We start from the raw sequence: 25,133 nt of genomic DNA, 5'->3' as shown, positions 1-25,133 counted from the left end.
CAAAATAATGCAAAATGCTGTCAAATGGTCGTATATTCTCAAGAGAATGATATGCTGCAAATTATGAGCTCAAATGTGTTGTGGGTAAAACATTTCATTGTTCCTGTAACAAGTCCCTTCAATAAATGTCCCTGTGACATTTTGGAGGTTTATATAAAACAAGTGACAAATGTCATAATACTTTTATGTATTAGCTAAACAAATTTATAACTCAAAATAAAACTCTAAACTCAAAAACATGTCAAACGTGTTACACTATGAAGTAAACTGCCTTTCAATTGCTGGTGAATTTGGTCTTACCTTTTGGTGGCTTCGTTGTCTGTCGGGAACTGTTTGGTGAGATACTTTATAGGTATAGGGATGACATCCAGGTACATTATCCTGAATGAAGAAATAAAGTTGTCAATTACTATATTTATGCATTGATAACATGTACTTGCATGTGCGTAAATCCGCCTCGCGTAAATTAGCACGTTTCAGTAATATGTTGCCTACATATATGCAAGCTGCGTGCGTGTGGTGAGTGGTGAGTGCGTTTTATTAGTTTGTGTCAGTGATAATGCGGAACTGAATACAACTACATCCTGTCACATTATACGACATTATTACAAGGAACACTAATCGAGATCACGAGTGTTTAATTGGGGAAATATATATATATATATTACCAGGGATATTAAGCGAGAACACGAGACTATGTCCAGGAATGACACAGGTTCTTTTAATGATATATACACAGTTATAGTGATAAAGCGTCACTCCGGCCGTTACATCACAGGGACCTAAACACTTGGTAAAGTCTACATGTAACTGGACCTAGTCACGTGTGTAGTTCATTTTTCAGACCCAAAACGTCTGGGAGTGTACTATACCCACTAACACTGTAACAAATCGATCAGGTCCGCGTGGTTCCTGTTACATCCACAACAGGTCATGTGTAATGCGTTCGATTAGTTATAAATCTACCAATATGAATTAATTGCCAGGCGGAGCCATTGATTCCAGGTAATTAGAGATAATACATATGAATACGTGTTAAATCGCAATGAAAGATATAAAACATTTGCAATAGTGAACGACATACATTGCTTATCCTTCATATATACTACCATTGAAAACTTTAAATAAAGGGAGGTAAATCGCAATACGTACGTGACGAAGAAAATCCCCATCATAGCTAAGACCACGAACACCTTAGTCAAGAGGAGTTTATCCATGATGGTGCGTCACTGTAAAAGAGTCGTTCCCTCGCGTTGATGGTGTCTTCTTGGGGTATTATTTCTGCTTATGTATCAGGTGGTCCGACATGTAGGCAGGCAGGCAAATCCTACGGAACAACAAAGTTACATCATTGAATTGGAACCTCTGTAACTCTGCTGTGAGGTTATTTAAGGTGGACAGCCAAACAACACTTGTTGAGTTTGAACTTAAAAATAAAAGGACGAGATTTGTCGCTTCTAAATGTGAGTGTTCCTCACTTTATACTTATACACATTTTTAGGAAATTAAGATTTTGTTGGTTTTTTTTTTTTTTTTTTAAACGTCGAATTTCATGTGTCCGAATGATTTATACGTTTCTAGTAAAACTTTCTGAAAAGGGACTTTTAATATGCTACTTTCATCAGAAATTCATTTTAATTAATTTATTTTTTACGGTACAAATATCTTCTCTGTTGCGGAAACATGCTAACGTTAGGTTTTGCCTCATAATCATTTCAACCAACTCAACCAGCACGGCCATTTTTGTGTGGCCTATTTCACGGATATGAAGAATCGGAAGTAGTCTACTTCCATTTCAAGTATCGAATGTATAAACAATCGAAGATTTCACTTATAGATTTCCAAATTGAAAATGCCAGACTAAAAACAGTATTCGACGGGCGAGGGCCATTTTTATGAACCCAAGATCTAGAGATCAATGTGACTTGCCAATGTCGCGTCAACTATATAGTGTATACGAGTTTCCTCCCCTCTCACAAGCCAGGAAGCAAGCGTAATAATTTGCATAGAAAATAGTTCGCAATACCAGAAACATGTAATATATGTTTCTAGAAATACTCAGGGATAAAACATGTCATTGTGTACGATTCAAACTGTTTGACTATAATTTATATAACTTTTAAAAAAAAAATGTCTTTAAACATATAAAAGCGTGAATCATACTTAATCACAAACGAATACTTTGCGGAAGGTGACATAGTGTGTTGTTCTAATTAGCTTTTTTGGAGGGAAATCATTTGCGGGCCCCATCCTGAACTCATCGGGACTTATCGTAGAAATAAGCCACATTTTGATTCCTCCGATAGTTCCGAATGGATTTGCTCTAGCGTAATTTGGCGACGATCGCCTAAGGTGGCTGTTTCACAGCACCTCATCAATTAAAAAGTAATAAAAACAAGCGGGTAAGTAATAAACAACATGCCAATGTAATTCTTAGCTCTCTGGACGGAGTCCAGGAGAGCTTACGCAGTCATTCTCATGTTTTTGCCGGAAGTAGAATTATTAAAATTTTGTGGACAGAGGATATCAGAAACAGTGGGACTGTCAGAATGGATTTCAAGACACATGATTGGGGTCGACACGAACTAGATTTGACAAGAAATTTGAGTTGTTAAATGTTTTCATTTTCGAGTAATCGTCAATTTACGGTGTCATTTTGGACATATTCGGTGTCACAGGGACATGCCGAACGTTATTCTGAGGAGTTATGAGGCAAAGTTCCTATATCAACCCACTGTAATGTGTATATAGTAATGTGCTGCAACACACGTATCCCTGTGCCGCTGCAAAAAAATGCTGCTATGCGTGTTACTTTATACACATTATGTCGTCTGCTACAGTGTACAGAGTGTCTCGCGAGGTATACGTATACGTCCCTAGCAAACACACTGATATGAAACATTACTACAATATGTATGTGAACGGATTTTGACAATATTTCGTCATGTTATGAAGAAATGTCCATAGTTTCTTCTCATAATATTTATTTATTTTTCCGTTGAGTATTTATGGAGCAATACAGAATTGTCTACACTGATAATTTCCGTGTGACGCCATTTCTCTATATGACGTTACTAAAATAACGTCAAAATGGCGTTCAAAAAATTAGGTATTGTAAAAAATATATATGATTTCTCTAGTCATATACATCGGAAAACAGTGAAAATATTATGATTCTCTATAAGAGTACAAAATTTCATTTAAAACGATCAATACACAAAGTCAGGAAAATTCATTGAAAAAGTTAAAAATACAAAGAATATATAGCAAAATTAAAAAAAAAAAAAAAAAAAGACTAAAATTGGCACGTTACTGTATCAACGTCCAGAGAGCTACGAGGCCCTTGGCCTCTTTTGTTATATTATGAATGAAAGTAAAATAATGTTATGTTGTATGCAGACCCTGAAAATTAGGATTTGTCCTGCACCAGATTTACACTTAGCTGCGATTTGAGGACAACAGGCGTCGTCGTCAGAGCTAGTCGTCCCATAGTGACACGCAAACGTAGTGCATCTTTGTATGGTTAGTGAAGTTTGGCTTAATTGGGACATGCTGCCATGTACCATTCTGATCAATGTTTGTATTTTAGTACAGAAATTAAAATATTAAAGCATTTTAAAGTCTGATCAATATTACCGTAGAGATTTACACTTGTGTTGCTACACCAGATCATATATGGGGCCAATTCATTCCTGGCCGAGTAGCTACAGACTGTGTATGCATATTAGTACTAATTAATACACGGAAAGTCATCAATGTGTGCGATCGCCGTACGACAATAAAGGCGTTCTGAAATGATATATTTAGAAAGGTATGATTGAATGTAGGAATTATGTGGACACCGCGTGACATTGCCCGTTTTTGAAAATATATATGCCTTCAAATTTGAAATTTATAAACAGGGCCACTCACCTTTCGATGGGACTTGTTTGTGTCTTTCAAATCATAACTGAATACACACTGTAATAGACGTGTCTATGTGTTGCTAGACAATCCATCATGAACTTATGATAAAACAATATCAAGGATCAGACCATAGTAAAGCTATGCACTTTTAAGGAGATGTGAGTTAACATGTAACGTCAATAATCCTCGACACACATGATATATTTTATTGCGTTAGTGTAGCAAAAGGATTGGACACAAGTTATAATCTTTATAACTGAGATCCTCTCTTAACATGTCCCATGGGATGGGTTACTGTTAGCTATAGGATTACAGCTGTTTAATTTAGTCTATCGGCAGTTTGTTTAACCCTATAGAATGTCATATACATTTACATAAGATAAATAACATTAGGCTAAGAATGTACATTATGTAGATCAAGTCTTCCCCGAGGATATATACATAATAATGATTTAACTGGGCAAAAATATCACATTTCAATAATGCATATGTTACAGGAAATTCTATAGGTTTTAAAAGTATTTCAACCCAGAACGAAGATTCGAACAAAAAAATCCCTAAAACACAAGTATTGCCTAAGATAGTGCATTGCCATAGATGGTTTGATTTGATTTATTTGGTTTTAAGTCCTATTAACAGCCAGTGTTATTTAAGGACGTGCCAGGTTTTGGAGGCGGAGAAAAACCACCGACCTTCGGTCAGTACCAGGATCTCATTTCATACAGATTAATTAAATATCATTTAACGTTACGACTTTATTACATTACCAATGCTATAGTTACCTTATTCCGAGACGGTCACGGTCTGGTAGAAAACACCATGTCTAAACACCGTCCATTGTGGTCGAATGCAATATTGATAAGCATTTGAAACGAAGTCCTCTAATACAACAATTATTACAACAGTGGTACCACTTACAATGAAATCCCAATTATTACATTAGTTGTACCAGTTACAATGCATCCCCTACCGTTAATGTAATAATTATTACATTAGTTGTACCAGTTACAATGCATCCCCTACCGTTAATGTAATAATTATTCCATTAGTTGTACCAGTTACAATAATTCCCTACCGTTAATGTAATAATTATTACATTAGTTGTACCAGTTACAATACATCCCCTACCGTTAATGTTATAGTTATTACATTAGTTGTACCAGTTACAATACATCCCCTACCGTTAATGTTATAGTTATTACATTAGTTGTACCAGTTACAATACATCCCCTACCGTTAATGTTATAGTTATTACATTAGTTGTACCAGTTACAATACATCCCCTACCGTTAATGTTATAGTTATTACATTAGTTGTACCAGTTACAATACATCCCCTACCGTTAATGTTATAGTTATTACATTAGTTGTACCAGTTACAATACATCCCCTACCGTTAATGTTATAGTTATTACATTAGTTGTACCAGTTACAATACATCCCCTACCGTTAATGTTATAGTTATTACATTAGTTGTACCAGTTACAATACATCCCCTACCGTTAATGTAATAATTATTACATTAGTTGTACCAGTTACAATACATCCCCTACCGTTAATGTTATAGTTATTACATTAGTTGTACCAGTTACAATACATCCCCTACCGTTAATGTAATAATTATTACATTAGTTGTACCAGTTACAATACATCCCCTACCGTTAATGTTATAATTATTACATTAGTTGTACCAGTTACAATACATCCCCTACCGTTAATGTAATAATTATTACATTAGTTGTACCAGTTACAATACATCCCCTACCGTTAATGTAATAATTATTACATTAGTTGTACCAGTTACAATACATCCCCTACCGTTAATGTAATAATTATTACATTAGTTGTACCAGTTACAATACATCCCCTACCGTTAATGTTATAGTTATTACATTAGTTGTACCAGTTACAATACATCCCCTACCGTTAATGTTATAGTTATTACATTAGTTATACCAGTTACAATACATCCCCTACCGTTAATGTTATAGTTATTACATTAGTTGTACCAGTTACAATACATCCCCTACCGTTAATGTAATAATTATTACATTAGTTGTACCAGTTACAATACATCCCCTACCGTTAATGTTATAGTTATTACATTAGTTGTACCAGTTACAATACATCCCCTACCGTTAATGTTATAGTTATTACATTAGTTGTACCAGTTACAATACATCCCCTACCGTTAATGTTATAGTTATTACATTAGTTGTACCAGTTACAATACATCCCCTACCGTTAATGTTATAGTTATTACAATAGTTATACCAGTTACAATACATCCCCTACCGTTAATGTAATAATTATTACATTAGTTGTACCAGTTACAATACATCCCCTACCGTTAATGTTATAGTTATTACATTAGTTGTACCAGTTACAATACATCCCCTACCGTTAATGTTATAGTTATTACATTAGTTGTACCAGTTACAATACATCCCCTACCGTTAATGTTATAGTTATTACAATAGTTATACCAGTTACAATACATCCCCTACCGTTAATGTCATAGTTATTACATTAGTTGTACCAGTTACAATACATCCCCTACCGTTAATGTTATAGTTATTACATTAGTTGTACCAGTTACAATATATCCCCTACCGTTAATGTTATAGTTATTACATTAGTTGTACCAGTTACAATACATCCCCTACCGTTAATGTTATAGTTATTACATTAGTTGTACCAGTTACAATACATCCCCTACCGTTAATGTAATAATTATTACATTAGTTGTACCAGTTACAATACATCCCCTACCGTTAATGTTATAGTTATTACAATAGTTATACCAGTTACAATACATCCCCTACCGTTAATGTAATAATTATTACATTAGTTGTACCAGTTACAATATATCCCCTACCGTTAATGTTATAGTTATTACAATAGTTATACCAGTTACAATACATCCCCTACCGTTAATGTTATAGTTATTACATTAGTTGTACCAGTTACAATACATCCCCTACCGTTAATGTTATAGTTATTACATTAGTTGTACCAGTTACAATACATCCCCTACCGTTAATGTTATAGTTATTACATTAGTTGTACCAGTTACAATACATCCCCTACCGTTAATGTTATAGTTATTACATTAGTTATACCAGTTACAATACATCCCCTACCGTTAATGTTATAGTTATTACATTAGTTGTACCAGTTACAATACATCCCCTACCGTTAATGTTATAGTTATTACATTAGTTGTACCAGTTACAATACATCCCCTACCGTTAATGTTATAGTTATTACATTAGTTGTACCAGTTACAATACATCCCCTACCGTTAATGTTATAGTTATTACATTAGTTGTACCAGTTACAATACATCCCCTACCGTTAATGTTATAATTATTACATTAGTTGTACCAGTTACAATACATCCCCTACCGTTAATGTTATAGTTATTACAATAGTTATACCAGTTACAATACATCCCCTACCGTTAATGTTATAGTTATTACATTAGTTATACCAGTTACAATACATCCCCTACCGTTAATGTCATAGTTATTACATTAGTTGTACCAGTTACAATACATCCCCTACCGTTAATGTAATAATTATTACATTAGTTGTACCAGTTACAATACATCCCCTACCGTTAATGTAATAATTATTACAATAGTTGTACCAGTTACAATATATCCCCTACCGTTAATGTTATAGTTATTACATTAGTTGTACCAGTTACAATACATCCCCTACCGTTAATGTTATAGTTATTACATTAGTTGTACCAGTTACAATACATCCCCTACCGTTAATGTTATAGTTATTACATTAGTTGTACCAGTTACAATACATCCCCTACCGTTAATGTTATAGTTATTACATTAGTTGTACCAGTTACAATACATCCCCTACCGTTAATGTTATAGTTATTACATTAGTTGTACCAGTTACAATACATCCCCTACCGTTAATGTTATAGTTATTACATTAGTTGTACCAGTTACAATGCAGTCCCCTACCGTTAATGTTATAGTTATTACATTAGTTGTACCAGTTACAATGCAGTCCCTACCGTTAATGTTATAGTTATTACATTAGTTGTACCAGTTACAATGCAGTCCCTAACGTTATAACATTAGTTGTACCAGTTACAATGCAGTCCCCTACCGTTAATGTTATAGTTATTACATTAGTTGTACCAGTTACAATACATCCCCTACCGTTAATGTTATAGTTATTACAACAGTACCTTTAATAGAGAATCACGCTGTAAGTCCACTAACAATTATCAGCCTACAAATTATTTTCGTGAGTCCTTTTCAAATGTTTGCTTAAAACAATGAGACCCACAATGTTAAAATTTATGTATTTCTTTAAAGCATGTGAATTACATCAAAGTTCTATGAGTGTATGACTCGGCACTCGCATGCAGATTTTCCAGTGATAAGTGTCTGATGTCGTATCCTCGCTTTGTCTCAGGTTTGACATATATCGATTTATAGCAACAACCCGGCATAGCGATTACACGACAGTTTGCACTCGCTTATCTGATTGTGCTTGTAAAGACTGTGTTGTGGTAAAATGTCTTGTCGCTTTAATTTGTCGTCTTATCGTTTTGTCCTTTCCTGTTCATAAGAACGTGACCAGGTATAGGATCGTATTGTCGTCAGATCTTGACGGGAACCTAAACTATTGTAGTATGAAATCGTCCTACTGTATTGTAATCGACACTACCTATATATATATGGGACAAAGAAGTAATTCTTACAGTGTGGATATTGTAAAATGTCAAATTTTCGAGGCAATCCGTCCCTTTATCAAGACACAGAGAATACAAATATGTGGTTGGTCTTTATAGTTTGGTATTGTTAAATGTGGGATAAATCCAGGGTCACGATCGTATGTAATATTAGATCGTATATACTGGTGATGTTATCAACATCCAATGGAGTAATATGCTAAGAATAAAGAAACAACATAGTGATTATGTGGGCGGAAGGCATCTTCTCATGGTATACTGGGGTAGTCTGCTGGATTAGTTTCCTGAGTAGCGCCACGTCTTTGTCTCCGGTATTAAGGTTCATCACCACACTTCTGACACAAATCAGATTTATTTTGTAAACCCAGGGCTTCTTCAGAAGCGACTACGGAAATCACACATGGTCGTATATGTTTTGCATTTGGATGAAATAAGAAACTACAACTACAACTTATATATATATATATATATGCCCAGGACTACTGAGACGACGCTCTCTGTGGAATCCTATTGTACCTCTGTCATGCTTGACCGCAGACATTGACATCAAAACAGGTTTTGCTGGTGAGGTAAAACGAAACTGAATACTGTTGTGATGTAATATAAGATTCCATATACTGTACCCTTAATAGACCCCAGTTACCTTGCACTTTCACAATGCAAGGTCATACTATCTGTGTATTTCACATTTTACATTATACATTGAACTGCCCACTATTAGCAAATTATCAAATGGCAAAATTAATTTCCTTTTTAAAAAATCTAGAGCCATTACTGGAACTAGCATCGTTATAAAAATAAAACATGTTGTTTATCCATTTGTCTGAGAGGTACTGCTATCAATATTGTACCTGAGTATTGATTATAGATACCAAAAAATCATTGACACATGTACCTACCCCCACTTATTACATGGTCTGTTGTTACATAGGGTAGGTGAGTTTGCAGCACTAAAAGTTAATATTTAAAATGTATTTTTAGAATTCAAGGCTAGTTGTACGTTTGTAAAAGTCCTAAGTTTACTCATAGAAAAGTATGAGTTCGTACCTGCTAAATGTTTTGAGATAGACTTTTTTAAAAAGTTTCTACTTATTCTCGCTGTAAACGAACCTATTATGAAGAGTTGGCCATGGTAGGTCTTTGTGAATACAAGAGTACTAGTGTTCCATTTTCAAAAGAAACACATGTAAAGCCATAGCTATACTCTCGCAAACACCCTGGGGTATGTATGGCCATGATCCTTATGTATACGTAGCAGGTTATGTAGGGGTTGGTAATTAGTCAGGATGTTGGGTTTAGTTTCGTATAAATATGTCGTAGGTAATATGGGGGTAGGTTAGGGTGTTGCCTGTTTCTATGTAATTTCATGTCGTGAATATTTATGCCATCATTAATAAATTGTTAATTACAGTTCAAGGCGTTTGTTCTCCCTCTATACGACAGATAACGGTTACAAGCTAAAGTGACCCATCGAACCTGGGTTGTTGGTCCTATTCGGAATCCAAGAGTTCCAGGACATGTTAAAATTGACAAAATCATGGTAAAGTAGTTCAGCATCTAAGTTGGTCATCATGAATGTTGTCTTAAGTATTATATAACAATAGTGTTTCCAGCAAGCCTGATTAGCATGGCGTTGCGTCATGCCCCTTTTCTACGGCACCATGCCCTTTTAGCAGAGCACCATGCCTTTATTTACAATCTGCATATCTTTATTTATTACCTACATGCCTTCATGATCATGTATCAATTTCCTTGGTCGCCATTTTGTTTAAATTCTCTTGTCATGATAAGCTCTGCCCTTCTCAAACCCAAACCCAAGGTAATTAACACCTGGCAAAAGGACCCTGGGACACTTAATTAGTCTGGATTGGAGCAGTGTTGTGTGCACTCAACCATGGGAGGGGCCCCTACCCCAGATCATAGTTCCATGCCTGACTGATTTTCACACCTTTGCAAGTGACAAAGTATAAGGCAACATTTTGTGCAGCAAATAGCAGTCAAAGGCATATTGCAGACAATGAAGTGCTTAGACTGACATTGAGGGTAATGACATTTAGATGAAACTAAGTTCATATTTCATATTGATTTTCAATACCCCGTTCCTATATCAGATGTTGAGCAGTTTTTATCTGATTCATTATACACATATATATTTTTGTATACTAATAGACAATTATTGAATGAAAATAATTCAGTTTTCAGACAAAATTTCATGAATTTGAATACATTACTGTGATGTAAATATCAATTTGTTGTACGATTAAGATTTCTAAAAATGTGTAAGTTTTAGGATGCTACTTAAATGTTGTTTATACCTGATTAGGAGATACACCCTTATTAGGTAATCTACAGTGCATTATTACATAGAATTTTGTAATAATTATAAAATAATCAGTATCTTCAAAACATGATTAGGGCCAGATACTCTCTCATTATAATTATATCAATAAATCATTGTTCATCAGATTTTTTTCTTTAAATACATGCCCTTTTATATTAAAAAATAAATAAATAAATAAAATACAGAAACACGTAGGATACAGGCAATGCCCCTTTTCCTCTCTTAAGATGCACTTTTGTTACTTTGATAGGTATACCATGCCCTTTTTTATCATTTGGGAAACAGTAAACAATGTTGTCTTAAAACAAACACAATTAAATACGAGTGTCAATTGAAATCAACTGTTATTTCTTCATTGTATGGCAGATATTGGAATTATGATGCATCCCAAAAGATGCCTAGACATTTAGTTTGGAAGTCATTTATGTTTTTTCTTTGTCTTAGAGGCAGGAAACCTACATCAGGGAAATCCCTGTTCTTTACATTTTTCATTTTCTGTTTCACTATGATTAATCCTCTAAGGATGAAGGCAAGACAGCAAAAATAATTACATGTAATTACAAGTTTTCAAAATTAATATTAGTGGGGAGGCGAGGTGCCGCGGTGGCTGAGTGGTTGAGGTGTCCCGACACTTTATCATGATCACTAGCCCTCCACCTCTGGGTTGTGAGTTCGAAACCTACGTGGGGCAGTTGCAAGGTACTGACCGTAGGCCGGTGGTTTTACACCAGGTACTCTGGCCTTCCTCTACCTCCAAAACCTGGCACATCCTTAAATGACCCCGACGATTAATAGAATGTAAAAAAAACAAGAGGCCCAGAGGGCCTGTATCGCTCACCTGGTTTCATGAGATATGAAACAAGAATGATGCTGAAGTATATTTGTCGCTGGTATTGCTATGTCAATTTATATCATAAGCAATTTATATGGGTACATGTGCATTGGTTTTATTTTAATACTGAAAATTCCAAAAAGTTCATTAATCCGCGACCTCAGAGGGATGCTACCACACAAATGTGAGTGATATCCATTGCTTAGTTTCAGAGTAGAACTTGTTTAGACCAATTGACCCCTTTTGACCCTGACCTCTGCCCCCTTGGGGGTCAGCCCCTTCCTTCATGCAATTTTGAATCCCTACCCCAATAAGATGCTACCAGTCAAACCATTGCTTAGTTTCAGAGAATAAGTTGTTTAAATCAATTTAGCCAAATTGACCCCTTTTGGCCCTACCCCTCAGCCCCCTGGCGGCCCAGGTCAACCCCAACATCTTTACAATTTTGAATCCCCACCCCATAACCATGCTACCATACAAATGCCCATAGGGATGCTACCCGGGAAATTCCTACCCCAAGGTGATGCTACCAGTTAAATATGAGATATCCATTGCTTGTTTCCAGAGAAGAAGTCAATTATATGAATATAGCCCGATTGACCACATTTGGCCCCGCCCCTCAGGCCCCTGGGGGGTCAGCCCCATCATTTGTACAATTTTGAATCTCCACCCAATAGTGATGCTACCAGGCAAATATGAGCGACAGCCACTGCTCGGTTTCAGAGAAGAAGTCGTTTATATCAATATAGCCAAATTGACCACATTCGGCCCCGCCCCTCAGGCCCCTGGGGGGCCAGCCCCATCATTTGTACAATTTTGAATCTCCAACCCATAATGATGCTACCAGGCAAATATAAGCGATAGCCATTGCTTGGTTTCAGAGAAGAAGTCGTTTATATCAATATAGCCAAATTGACCACATTCGGCCCCGCCCCTCAGGCCCCTGGGGGGTCAGACCCATCATTTGTACAATTTTGAATCCCCACCCCATAATGATGCTACCAGGCAAATATGAGCGATAGCCATTGCTTGGTTTCAGAGAAGAAGTCGTTTATATCAATATAGCCAAATTGACCACATTCGGCCCCGCCCCTCAGGCCCCTGGGGGGTCAGACCCATCATTTGTACAATTTTGAATCCCCACCCCATAATGATGCTACCAGGCAAATATGAGCGATAGCCATTGCTTGGTTTCAGAGAAGAAGTCTTTTATATCAATATAGCCGGATTTACCACATTTGGCCCCGCCCCTCAGGCCCCTGGGGGGTCAGCCCCTTCATTTGTACAATTTTGAATCCCCACCCCATAGTGATGCTACCTAGCAAATATGAGCGATAGCCATTGCTTGGTTTCAGAGAAGTTGTTGTTTATATCAATAGCTCCAAATTGACCCCTTTTGGCCCCACCCCAGAGGCCCCCAGGGGGTCAGCTCCACCATTTGTACAATTTTGAGTCCCCTACCCATAGGGATGCTTCTGACCAAATTTGTTCAAATTCTGATCAGCGGTTATGAAGAAGAAGTCAAATAAGTCAATTGTTGACGGACGGACGGACGGACGACGGACGCCACGGTATGGCACAAGCTCACCTTGGTCCTTCGGACCAGGTGAGCTAATAAAGCAAAGGAAGGGAAGCACTGGAGCAGGGGTATAAACATGTGTGACCCTGGTGGAGAGTAATCTTAAGACTTTTTGATATACAGATGCCTTGTAAGAGACATATAATGATTGAGCATTCAACCAAATTGTCTAATGCCAATGTCTGGTGATAGGGCAAGAAGAAACTTGGGCCAGGTGGAAGGACTGATGAGTTTGTTTTGAATATCAAGGACATTTTTAAGAGTGGTTGAAACTCAGACTTGAAGGGGAATGTGCAAGTTTGTTTAACTTTTCAAAAGTATATTATAAGGCTTTTTGATATCCTTGCTACATTTATAATTTTTGATTTTTTTTTTCAACAGATATGGGAAAATACAAATATTTCAAATGTATATTTAAAACAAGACCATGGGAAAAAGGTCTTATATGTAAAATACACAATACACCACATCTGAATTGAGTTTATTTGTATTTCAGACACTGTGACAGCTGTTACATGGCTACATTTACTAGGAACTATGGAATAAAGATTTTTATCAGATTGCAATTTATTAGCAAGCCTGGTTAAAAAATGTTGATGAGAGCATTGGCTTGGGATGAATCTGCTTAATATACGACTACAAAAGTAAACTAAGAAATGTATCTTAATTATAATTTCACTATCATTAAAATGTCCATTATCTTAAGTTAAAACTTCTGCAGATAGTTGTATATTATTATTTTGATCATAATTATCTGCTTAGCTGTCTATATATATTTGAGCTTATTTCTTACACTTCAATATTTAGAGCATATATAAGTTTCATTTGAAATTTTGATATTACCATGTTATTCAGATAAATAATTCTGTAATGCTATTAAAATAAAAATTTGTGTAGTGTATATATGTGCAGATTGTCTGGATGATTACAATAATTTTCTCTCAATTCAAACGTCTGAGCTTGAAGTTCACCTGAAATAATTTTTTAAAACGAAAGACCTTGTGCTCTTCAGGTTTTTGCAATGCTGGTATTTAATATTGTACACTTCAAATGAGCAGTTTTTTAAGCATGTCATTTTCTGAGAATGAAATTTTAAATTTGTATGAAGATAAGAATTTCTGGTCTGTTCTTTCTTTCAACACATTACCCAAAGCAAAATCTATGACTTCTCAGGCAACATTTTAAAACTACAATTGTTTTAGGGGTTTATTATCCTAGCAACAGCAAGGGTAATTTATAATAATGAAGTGAAGACATCACTGTCAAAAAATCTGATATATATATATGGCAATCAGCTTTTCGACAGTGATAATGATTTGCTCTCTTTAATACAGTAGCCAATGGAAGATGGTGGGGAGTATATGGGAGGCGAAAGATTGAGGAAGGGCCTGGAGGGGTGTGTGGGTAGTTATGTTGTTGTTGTTTTTTTTGTTGGGGGGGGGGGGGGGGGGGGGGATTGTTAACCAATACGTAGATATAGACTATATGTAACTAGACCTGAATGGGACTGTGGCAGATCTGTAATTGTATATTGTATGCTTTATTAAATTACCATGATCAAAATATTTAAAAGTTGAAGACGTTGTAAGGAACCGATTGATCCCCGGCAGCATGGTTCGTGTTGGACCTAAACTAAACAGTCCCGGGGAGAAATCGGACACACTCTTTCAGACTCTTCGCAATGCTTAAAATGATCACTTTCTTAATTAACATTCCATGTAATGGTCTTGGTGTTTACTTTTGAAACATATGTTTCACTAATGCAAGAATATTTTCAGCTTTTTACGAGAAGAGCAAACAAGTTTGTACTTACGTGACCCGAGTGCCCGCTGTCCAAATTCGTGGTCAAGTATATACACAACAGAAAGTGATGACGTAATTCACGGAAAAAAATTAGGGGAATTCCCTCTACCCGTGACCAGAGTGTTATTAGCGCGTATGTTAATTTTATATGACAGTTTAGTACGAACAATGTAGTCTACATGGATGTTGTGCTGCATGTGAAATATGGCCGCAGGCACTCGTCTCTTCTGTCCTGATTTATAATATACATGTATCTGTTGAATTGACATATATTTGTGAAGAGAAAATAGGTAAAAAATACGTCCTTCCAATGTTTTTAATTGAGGGCCGCTTTTTAAAGACGTCGTTATTTCACTGAAACATTTTGTCGCGCACTGAGATATTGTTATTGGAATTATTTTATTTATTTATTCATTTACTTATTTATTTATTTATTTATTTATTCATTTTTATTATTATTATTTTTTTTTTTTTTTACATTTTGAAATACGTTTTAGATTCTATTTTCGACAAAAATAACAGTAAGCAGGCTCTGTGCTAATTGTAGGAACAGCTGTTGCAAAACTCATTGTATTTAACTGGAATGTCACATAAAAAGAAGGAAACATAGAATTGGTGATAAACCTCCAGCTACAATCTGATAGAAATTGGCAGATAACATTTGAATTAATTCGTGTATAATTATGCGTGCGAACAAGTTGATCTAAAAGACGGAATTATATCTTTAAGTCCGTGTCAAAACATGAGAGCATTTATTTACCGTGTTTAATTAGTTTTACCTTTTTTCAGCCGACGGTCTATCAGAACTATCACTAAACAGTGGCTATAACGATCTCTTGGCGTTTTAAGAGCGCACTTCGAATTACGTAACAAGTAAGTTACAGCTATACCTATAAAGGACCAGCTCTTAATATGTTACCATTTATTCCACTGACCTACTAAAAGATGTTCTAAACTTCTAAAATATTTTGAACTTTAATTTAAAGGAAGTAAGGATAATTAAGTTGATGAACAGACCCAAATCTCTCTCTCTCTCTCTCTCTCTCTCTCTCTCTCTCTCTCTCTCTCTCTCTCTCTCTCTCCATAAATATACATATGTAAGCCTATATATCGATTCCTTTCTTTCCTAATGCTCTGTACATGTAATTGTGTGATTGCGATATTTTATGCCATCTTGTTATTTGTGTAATTTATGATTGTAATATTTAAGGGAGAGGGCTTTAGATAAGTTGTATAACTTGTGCCCAATCCCGATTGCACAGAAGGCAATAAAATATGTTTAAACTAAACAGACCCGACTCTGACTTTTGCTAAGGTTAGTAAACTTAACCAGACAGGGCGGCCGACATAGATGGTGGATAATGTGGAGGAATTACCCCACCCTTAATATATTGTTTTAACGCCCGACTAACCATCTAATAACATCATGTCATTCCATAAAATTCTGTCATAATCGATACCGGTCCTAAAAACCAAACTACAGTAACACTTTTCATTCAGCTTTTTCCCCGGCCTGGTGTTTTGTAAAATTATACTTACCTGCTGTGATATCTAGAAGTATTTCACGCCGGAGGCCGGAGTTCAACTCTCTTCAACTGGGCTTTCTATTTTTTTTTTCTTTTTCATTTTTTTTTTTTTTTTAGATTCTATATATTTTTTCCATATACTTGAAATAAATTAATTTACACATAAAAATAAGCAGTTTCTCATGGCGGAGTTATTATAATTCATATTTGCTTTGAATGAAAATGGTTTTATTGCACAAACCATAGAACGGCTAAGCTCTACAAGAGGCCTAACGATAGTTCGATATTTAGTACTAGTTTTTCCTAACTCATTTGCTATTATGATTTCATTTTTTATTTCAATATCTTAAATTAATGTATTTATGAATATTAAATCAGTCTATCTGGGCCATTTCATCAGATGTTATAAACCTTACAAGCCTGTACAACTGTAAGTATTATAATACAGGTTTCATACAAAGTACATGTTACTTTGTTTTATCTACAACTAATATAACCGACAGTAATACAGGTTTCATACATAGTACATGTTACTTAGTTTTATCTACAACTACTAGTAAAACAGCTGCAATTATAATACAGGTTTTATCGTTACATCAATAACTGATGAGCCGTTTATGCAACAATGGAACCTGTATTATAATGTCAGTTGTATTAATTGTAGATAAAACAAAGTTAACACGTACTATGTAAGTGACATCAGCTCTTGATGTTTATATTAAAAAATGTATTATAATGCAAGTTGTATTAGTTGTAGATGAAACAAAAACAAAGTAACATGTCCTTTGTCAATGATATCAGTTGTTGATGTTTCTATGAAACATGTATTATAATGCCAGTTTACTTTACTTTAAACATATTTTATTTCAATTAAGGAAAAGGGATTAGGCACAAGTTATTGCAACTTACTAAGGCCTTCTCCCATTACACATATAAACACATGTATATTACATATAGAAATAGGCATAAAGTTTGAATGACTATGAAAATTTAATACAAACACAATAGTTCACAAGAACTTTATAAATATTTTAAAATCTGTTGCTGGATTTTATGAATAAATGCACAAGTCTAAAAATACGACAATTTAGATCTACGGAAAAATTGAGTATTACCATACAATAGAAGTTTTAAACTAGGTTCTGTTCCAAAGGCATTTATATGTTGTAGCATAATACGTCTTTCCTGAGCATAAAGGCGACATTCAAATAAAAAGTGAAAGGCATTCTCACATGGATATCCACATGAGCAAGCTGGATCATCAACAAGATTTACACGATACAAATCGTACTTAAGTGGACTACACTGGTGTCTTAGTCTGGTGTGCATAATATTGAATTTTCTTTCACCCAAACCGAAATAGATAGGTGGGGATGGTTGCACGTTTAAAGCCAAAGAATTTACAAATAAAGGTAAAGAAGGTAATGATCGTCCGGATAAATCTAATGAATTCCAACTACGAATAGTAGATGGTATGAAAGAACTATTTGTAAGAGAAAGCCGAAATGGAGGAACTCTGTAATTATTATTATTTCTAAGAGGATATCGGTTATTTTCTGCTACTGTAGATGGTAGGAGATCATTCAAATAAATTGGTGTTAAGTTATTTTGCATTTTATATAAAAGTTGGAGTTTTCTTCGATTTCTACGATTTGATAGGGTATCTAAACCTGATTCAAAATATAAATATTCAATATTTGCATAAGACGGAAGGCCTGTTATGATACGAATGGCCTCCCTTTGGGCTTTCTCCAACAATTCTGATTCGGCTTTGGTGCAACCATCCCATACCTCACATGCATATTCTAAAACTGGTAAGATGAATGATTTGTAAATTCTTAAAAGACATTCACGGCTTAGTAAAAACTTCAATTTTCTTAAAACGTTAATTTTCTTCATAACAGAACTGTATATTGCGTTAATGTGATCTCCCCATTTGGCATTCGAATTAAAATATACTCCGAGATGTTTATGGTTGTCAGTAAAAATCAAATTTTTCCCATCAAAGTTCAATTCTAGGTCTTCGTCTAAGTCATTAGAATTAGAAATAAATATTACATCAGTTTTGTCTGGATTAAATGTAACTAGCCAAGTTTTAGACCAAAAATTTAAAGAATTTAGATCCCTATTTAAAACAGTTTCAATTTCAAGACAGGATGACGAAGACATTAGCATAGAGGTATCATCTGCAAAAAGACGAGCAGCTGACTCAAGAACATCGGCAATATCATTTATATATATTAAAAACAAAAGTGGACCTAGGATTGAACCTTGGGGAACCCCTGCTAAATTTAAACCCAATTGAGAATATGAATTGTTTAAAAAGACTTTTTGTCGTCTGTGACATAGATAATTTTGTAACCAAGAATGTAACTCTCCACAAATTCCGTATGATTGAAGTTTGACCAGAAGACCCTTATGCCACACCCTATCAAACGCCTTTGAAATATCACAGAATACCATACATACATGTTTCTTTTCTTCAAGTGAGATACAGATATTGTGATAAATTTCAAGAAGTTGATACACAGTAGAATGACCACGCATAAAACTCGATTGATATTTATAAAACAAAGAGTTTTCCATGAAGTAGTTATATATATGTTTAAAAATTACACGTTCAAATACTTTACCAACGGTAGATAAAAGAGAAATTGGCCTATAATTAGAAGGAGAATGTCGATCACCCTTTTTAAATAGTGGCATAACTTTGGCAATTTTCCAACTAGATGGAAAATTACTGGTCGATAAAGACATATTAAAAATAATTTCAAGAGGAATACATACAGTATGTGAAGTATTTCGTAACATATGATGGCTAATTCCATCTTCACCAGAGGCCTTTCCGAGTTTCAATATTTGTAAGATATCTTTAATTTCGTTAATGTTCACTCTTATAGAGCTAAAAGTTTTGTCAGTTCTTTGTTCTACCAAAATATGTTTAAACTAAACAGACCCGACTCTGACTTTTGCTAAGGTTAGTAAACTTAACCAGACAGGGCGGCCGACATAGATAGTGGATAATGTGGAGGAATTACCCCACCCTTAATATATTGTTTTAACGTCCGACTAACCATCTAATAACATCATGTCATTCCATAAAATTCTGTCATAATCGATACCGGTCCTAAAAACCAAACTACAGTAACACTTTTCATTCAGCTTTTTCCCCGGCCTGGTGTTTTGTAAAATTATACTTACCTGCTGTGATATCTAGAAGTATTTCACGCCGGAGGCCGGAGTTCAACTCTCTTCAACTGGGCTTTCTATTTTTTTTTTCTTTTTCATTTTTTTTTTTTTTTAGATTCTATATATTTTTTCCATATACTTGAAATAAATTAATTTACACATAAAAATAAGCAGTTTCTTATGGCGGAGTTATTATAATTCATATTTGCTTTGAATGAAAATGGTTTTATTGCACAAACCATAGAACGGCTAAGCTCTACAAGAGGCCTAACGATAGTTCGATATTTAGTACTAGTTTTTCCTAACTCATTTGCTATTATGATTTCATTTTTTATTTCAATATCTTAAATTAATGTATTTATGAATATTAAATCAGTCTATCTGGGCCATTTCATCAGATGTTATAAACCTTACAAGCCTGTACAACTGTAAGTATTATAATACAGGTTTCATACAAAGTACATGTTACTTTGTTTTATCTACAACTAATATAACCGACAGTAATACAGGTTTCATACATAGTACATGTTACTTAGTTTTATCTACAACTACTAGTAAAACAGCTGTAATTATAATACAGGTTTTATCGTTACATCAATAACTGATGAGCCGTTTATGCAACAATGGAACCTGTATTATAATGTCAGTTGTATTAATTGTAGATAAAACAAAGTTAACACGTACTATGTAAGTGACATCAGCTCTTGATGTTTATATTAAAAAAATGTATTATAATGCAAGTTGTATTAGTTGTAGATGAAACAAAAACAAAGTAACATGTCCTTTGTCAATGATATCAGTTGTTGATGTTTCTATGAAACATGTATTATAATGCCAGTTGTATTAATTATAGATGAAAGAAAGTAACATGTACTTTTTCAATGATATCAGCTGTTGATGTTTATATGAAACCTGTCAGCATAAGCTGTTGACGTAACGATGAAAGCTGTACTAAAATGCCTGTTTTATTAGTTGTGGTTTACCAAAGTAACGTGTACTATGTAAGTTACGATGATGATCAATAACTCTTGCATACAACTTTGACTTATTCGTTATCACTACTTTTTCGTATTCCTGTTCATACTATTTTGGACTGAATCCATGTTCCTAACATACTGTCATTACATACATCAATTATTAATCAAACTGATGTATTCATAAAGTAAAATTTCAGACATAGCCGGGGGAGGGTGTTAGTTTAGGTTCGTCCATCTTTCACACTTCACTTCAGTGCAACAAATGTTGGACCTTTCTTTCTGGTGACCTGTTTAATGCCACACGGGCTTCCAAATTTCATTGTCAGTTTTCTCGAAATTAACTTTTCGGAAAGATATCCATCAAACTTGATAAAATGTTGAAATACCTTAACAGCTCGACCATGTTCGATTGCCACTTCTGCCATCGGTGGACTTATGGCCCATTTCTTGACAAGATCTACCCTTTCCGTGCAATAACTGGATAGAATATGGCGAGCTTCCTTCAAATATAGACGAACTCGACAGGTTCTTCAATCTTTCAGATTCGACTAATCTTATAGTTGAGAGTCGGAAGAGTCTAATCACTAATATAATCTCAATACAATGACTACTTCACCAAATTAAATGGCTCTAAATTAGTTACAGTTGACTGGTGCGTTCCTGTAATGTAACTCAACAAAATTTTCTGGAATAAATTAACCTCAACCATATTCAATGTCACAACTGTGTAAACACATTCAAACGGCTTTTGACTAGCTAAAATGCATACAATGGACATGTGAGGTTGGTCAGGTCCAAATATGTTATCTGTCGAAGTATAGTAATGAACTGATGGGAGAACTGAATATTGACAAGCTCAAAAACATTCCAACAGAAAAAAAAGACTTGTAAAACATTGTCAACTGATAAAATTGCACAAGACTTTTAGCGCTACAGTACGTTCAGTACTTTGATTAACCCGAGGCCTTATACTGTTGTTGAGGGGTTTTTGAACACCGGAAGTAGAATTTTGTACTTTTTTGTTAACAAAGTTACTTAAAAACAAGAAGAGAAGTTGCGTTGAAAATTGGGTGGACGCTTCATATCTTGGTAAAGTGAACACTAAAAAATTGTGGTGATAGTAAATTGATTGGTTGTGGAGATATTGACGAGTATATTTATTGTCCCTATATACGCATGTGTCTTATTATAGCGATGACTCATTCTCGCAGCAATCCTTGCAGCGTGTTAGAGAGAGAGAGAGAGAGAGAGAGAGAGAGAGAGAGAGAGAGAGAGAGAGAGCAAAGGTGAACTTATAGATGCGATATGGCCGATATCATTTAGTCTCTGGGCGTCTCTTAATGGTAAAACGATTTTCTTTATTTTGTTTAGGACACCTATAAGGCATTAGAATGAAGATGTAATAAATCTGTCAATATTCCCGGCAACAGCATTAAATCAATTATAAGAACTAATTAGACTTATTGGGCCCTATATCTATATTTATGTTCAGTTGCTTGTTTCTTACACTATCAGTCAAACTGCCATGGAGCCTCAATACACAACTTAACCACATTATACAGATTGAAATGGCCGTTTATTAGAACGACATTCATAATCAACTCTCAACCTTACATAATATCGTGTCATAACAAACTACATGTAATTAGATAACTACATATTGTTACACATTAATGTAGGGTAAACAATTATGATGACTAGTGTAGGTGACGGGAAAACAGGCCACAATGCATACTGAGATGTCCGTGAACCAACTTCGTAACTTCTAATGGGTCACTGCATACCACACCCTAGCTGTGTCGGTAATGTATTGTGCTCTAGCTACAAGGGATTTCAGCGAGAATTAAGTCATCGCTATAGTAAGACACATACATTATATAGGGACAGTAATAATAATACAGTATATAGGGACAGTAGATATACTCGTCAATATCTCCGCAACCAATCAATTTACTATCACCAAATTTTATCAGTGTTCACTTCACCAGGATATGAAGCGTCCACCCAATTTTCAACGCAACGACTCTTCTAGTTTTTAAGCACTTTTGTTAACAAATATGTACAAAATTCTACTACCTACAGTATAAGGCCTCTGGCTAGCCAGAGACCTAAAAAGTTTGTACTATACTATACAAAGCCACGAAGGGGATGACAATACACTTGCAAAACCCATTAACATTTCAGAGTATAGTTTTATAGACAAGGTTTTAATTTGCTATGTTGATGTGAAGCACGTGTTATCCCTGGAACGTTAATGGGTGTGCATGTGTATTGTCGCCTACTTCAATGTTGCTAACAATTACCCGTATCACATGAGAGTTATAGTTCCTATTGACTATTTTGGTTTATTTGTGTTGCATACAAAATCTCTTGTCCAATGTCACTCAAGAGTATAATATTGGGCTTCAAATTTGTCAATTAGACAATTTCTTTTATTTCCTCAATTTTTTTTGGTGAATTAAACCATTTCCCCAAATTTAGATTTTCGGGGAATCTTTTCTACCACATAAATATACCAATCTACAGGAAAAATAAAAAATAAATTCTGTTGCAATTAGTCTGTTGTCAAATCATGAATTGACTGACACCGGTTTAATAAGGAAAAACAAATTACGTAGATATTCGACAGTCGCCATGATAGCCTCTTTTGAAAGGTCTAGTAAAACTATACACTGGAATGTTAATGGCTTTTGTAAGTGTACAGTCATCTCCTTCGTTACTGTGTACAGTTACTCGCATCACATGAGAGTAACATGTCCAGTGATTTTTCCTATGTCAGGTTACTCGCAGCACATACATGCGAGTAACGTGACGGCTGATATCGGACATCAGTCTGCGCGATAATGCAAGTCTGTGCATATATATATATATTCATCCCAGTACAACTACGACAGGAAATTCAAATCTTTATCACCAACACATAGTGCATATGATACATTGTGCTAATTAGGGAGACAACTTCATGACTTGTGCCCTGACCGGAACTAGCCAGACATACCCGCAGCTTATACCGCTGCGCCACATCGGCGTTCTCAAAAAGAACGTTTCAATGGCGCAGTGATGGTCGGCTCGATATCCTGATATGATCATAGTGGAAGTCGTCTTTAAGATGATATCATACACGGATGTGAATTGTACACATATCATAAATATTCATCACAGTACAACTACGACAGGAAATTCAAATCTTTATCTTCGGATCACCAATCGCTTAGCCAGAAATACCCACAGCTTATACCGATGCGCCACATCGGCAATCTTAAAAAGACATATATATATATAATCGCATGCATGTATGTGTATACAAATGTACATTGCGATCCAGGTATTCATATCATCATCTAATAGGCGACTTGTCACTATAATCATGTCAGGGTAGCGGACGGACCATCACTGCGCTTTTGAAACGTTCTTTTTAAGGTTCATGTAAATAGTAAATTAAGTGATATTTATCAAGATTAAAAATCACTATTCTGTTGCAATTAAACAGATATAACTTGACCAATTGTTAATATGTATCATGGCTATCCATGGGTATTGATTTGACATTTAATTTGCTAAGCTTCTTGTTAATTTCGGCAAAACAGACATAAAATGATTAAATGATTGACTTCATTTTAGCTGCTGAACAGACTTTTCAACTGTGTATTCGCATACCAATGGGAACTAACTATGCTCCTCTGTTGGATAACTTGTTTTTGTTTTAATACGTGTATATATAAGATACATGTATTTATATAGAAAATCTTACCAGAACAAGTGATAGAAACCTTGCCAAGTCCTTTACTTTCAGCTATAGGTATGTTGACGATTTGTTATGTTTATTGAACATTTCGATTGGACTTGTAATCAAGGACACTACAGACTCTTCAGCATTAGCTCCTTCTACATCGATCTTTACTTACAACGTAACGAACATGGTCAGCTTTCAATATATACATATGGTAAGTCTAATGCTTTCGATTTCCCAATTGTTAATTTTCCATTTCTAGAAAACGACCTTCTTGTATCCCCTGCTTAGGATGCTAGCATGTCCGAGTTGATTCGATATTCAAGGTTTTTTCTCCCATTATCACTGTTTCTGTGACAGATGTCGACTACTGTCGGTGGCCAAGTGGTTTAGGTGTACCGACACTTTATCACTAGCTCTCCACCTCTGGGCCGAGAGTTCGGAACCCACGTGTTGCAGTTGTCTGGTGCTGACCGTAGGTCGTTGGTTTTTCTCCGGCTTTCCTCCACCGCCAAAATC

General features: G+C 35.2%; 1 protein-coding gene across 1 annotated transcript in view; it reads right to left on the bottom strand.

Moving 5' to 3' along the window:
- Positions 1 to 15,241, bottom strand: part of LOC117342390 (NXPE family member 3-like) — a 38,986-nt gene extending 23,745 nt beyond the window's left edge. The window contains exons 1-3 of the mRNA XM_033904546.1: positions 15,203 to 15,241; positions 1,153 to 1,327; positions 301 to 381 (exon numbers count right to left, since the gene is read on the bottom strand). Coding sequence (XP_033760437.1) covers positions 301 to 381; positions 1,153 to 1,217 — 146 coding nt within the window. The 5' untranslated portion in view covers positions 1,218 to 1,327; positions 15,203 to 15,241. The remainder of the gene's footprint in view (positions 1 to 300; positions 382 to 1,152; positions 1,328 to 15,202) is intronic.
- Between the last annotated feature and the right edge of the window lie 9,892 nt (positions 15,242 to 25,133).

The sequence above is a fragment of the Pecten maximus genome, chromosome 14 (assembly GCF_902652985.1).
Source record: "Pecten maximus chromosome 14, xPecMax1.1, whole genome shotgun sequence".
In the NCBI taxonomy this organism is placed as follows: Eukaryota; Metazoa; Mollusca; class Bivalvia; order Pectinida; family Pectinidae; genus Pecten; species Pecten maximus.
This window is presented reverse-complemented; position numbering and strand designations above follow the sequence as displayed.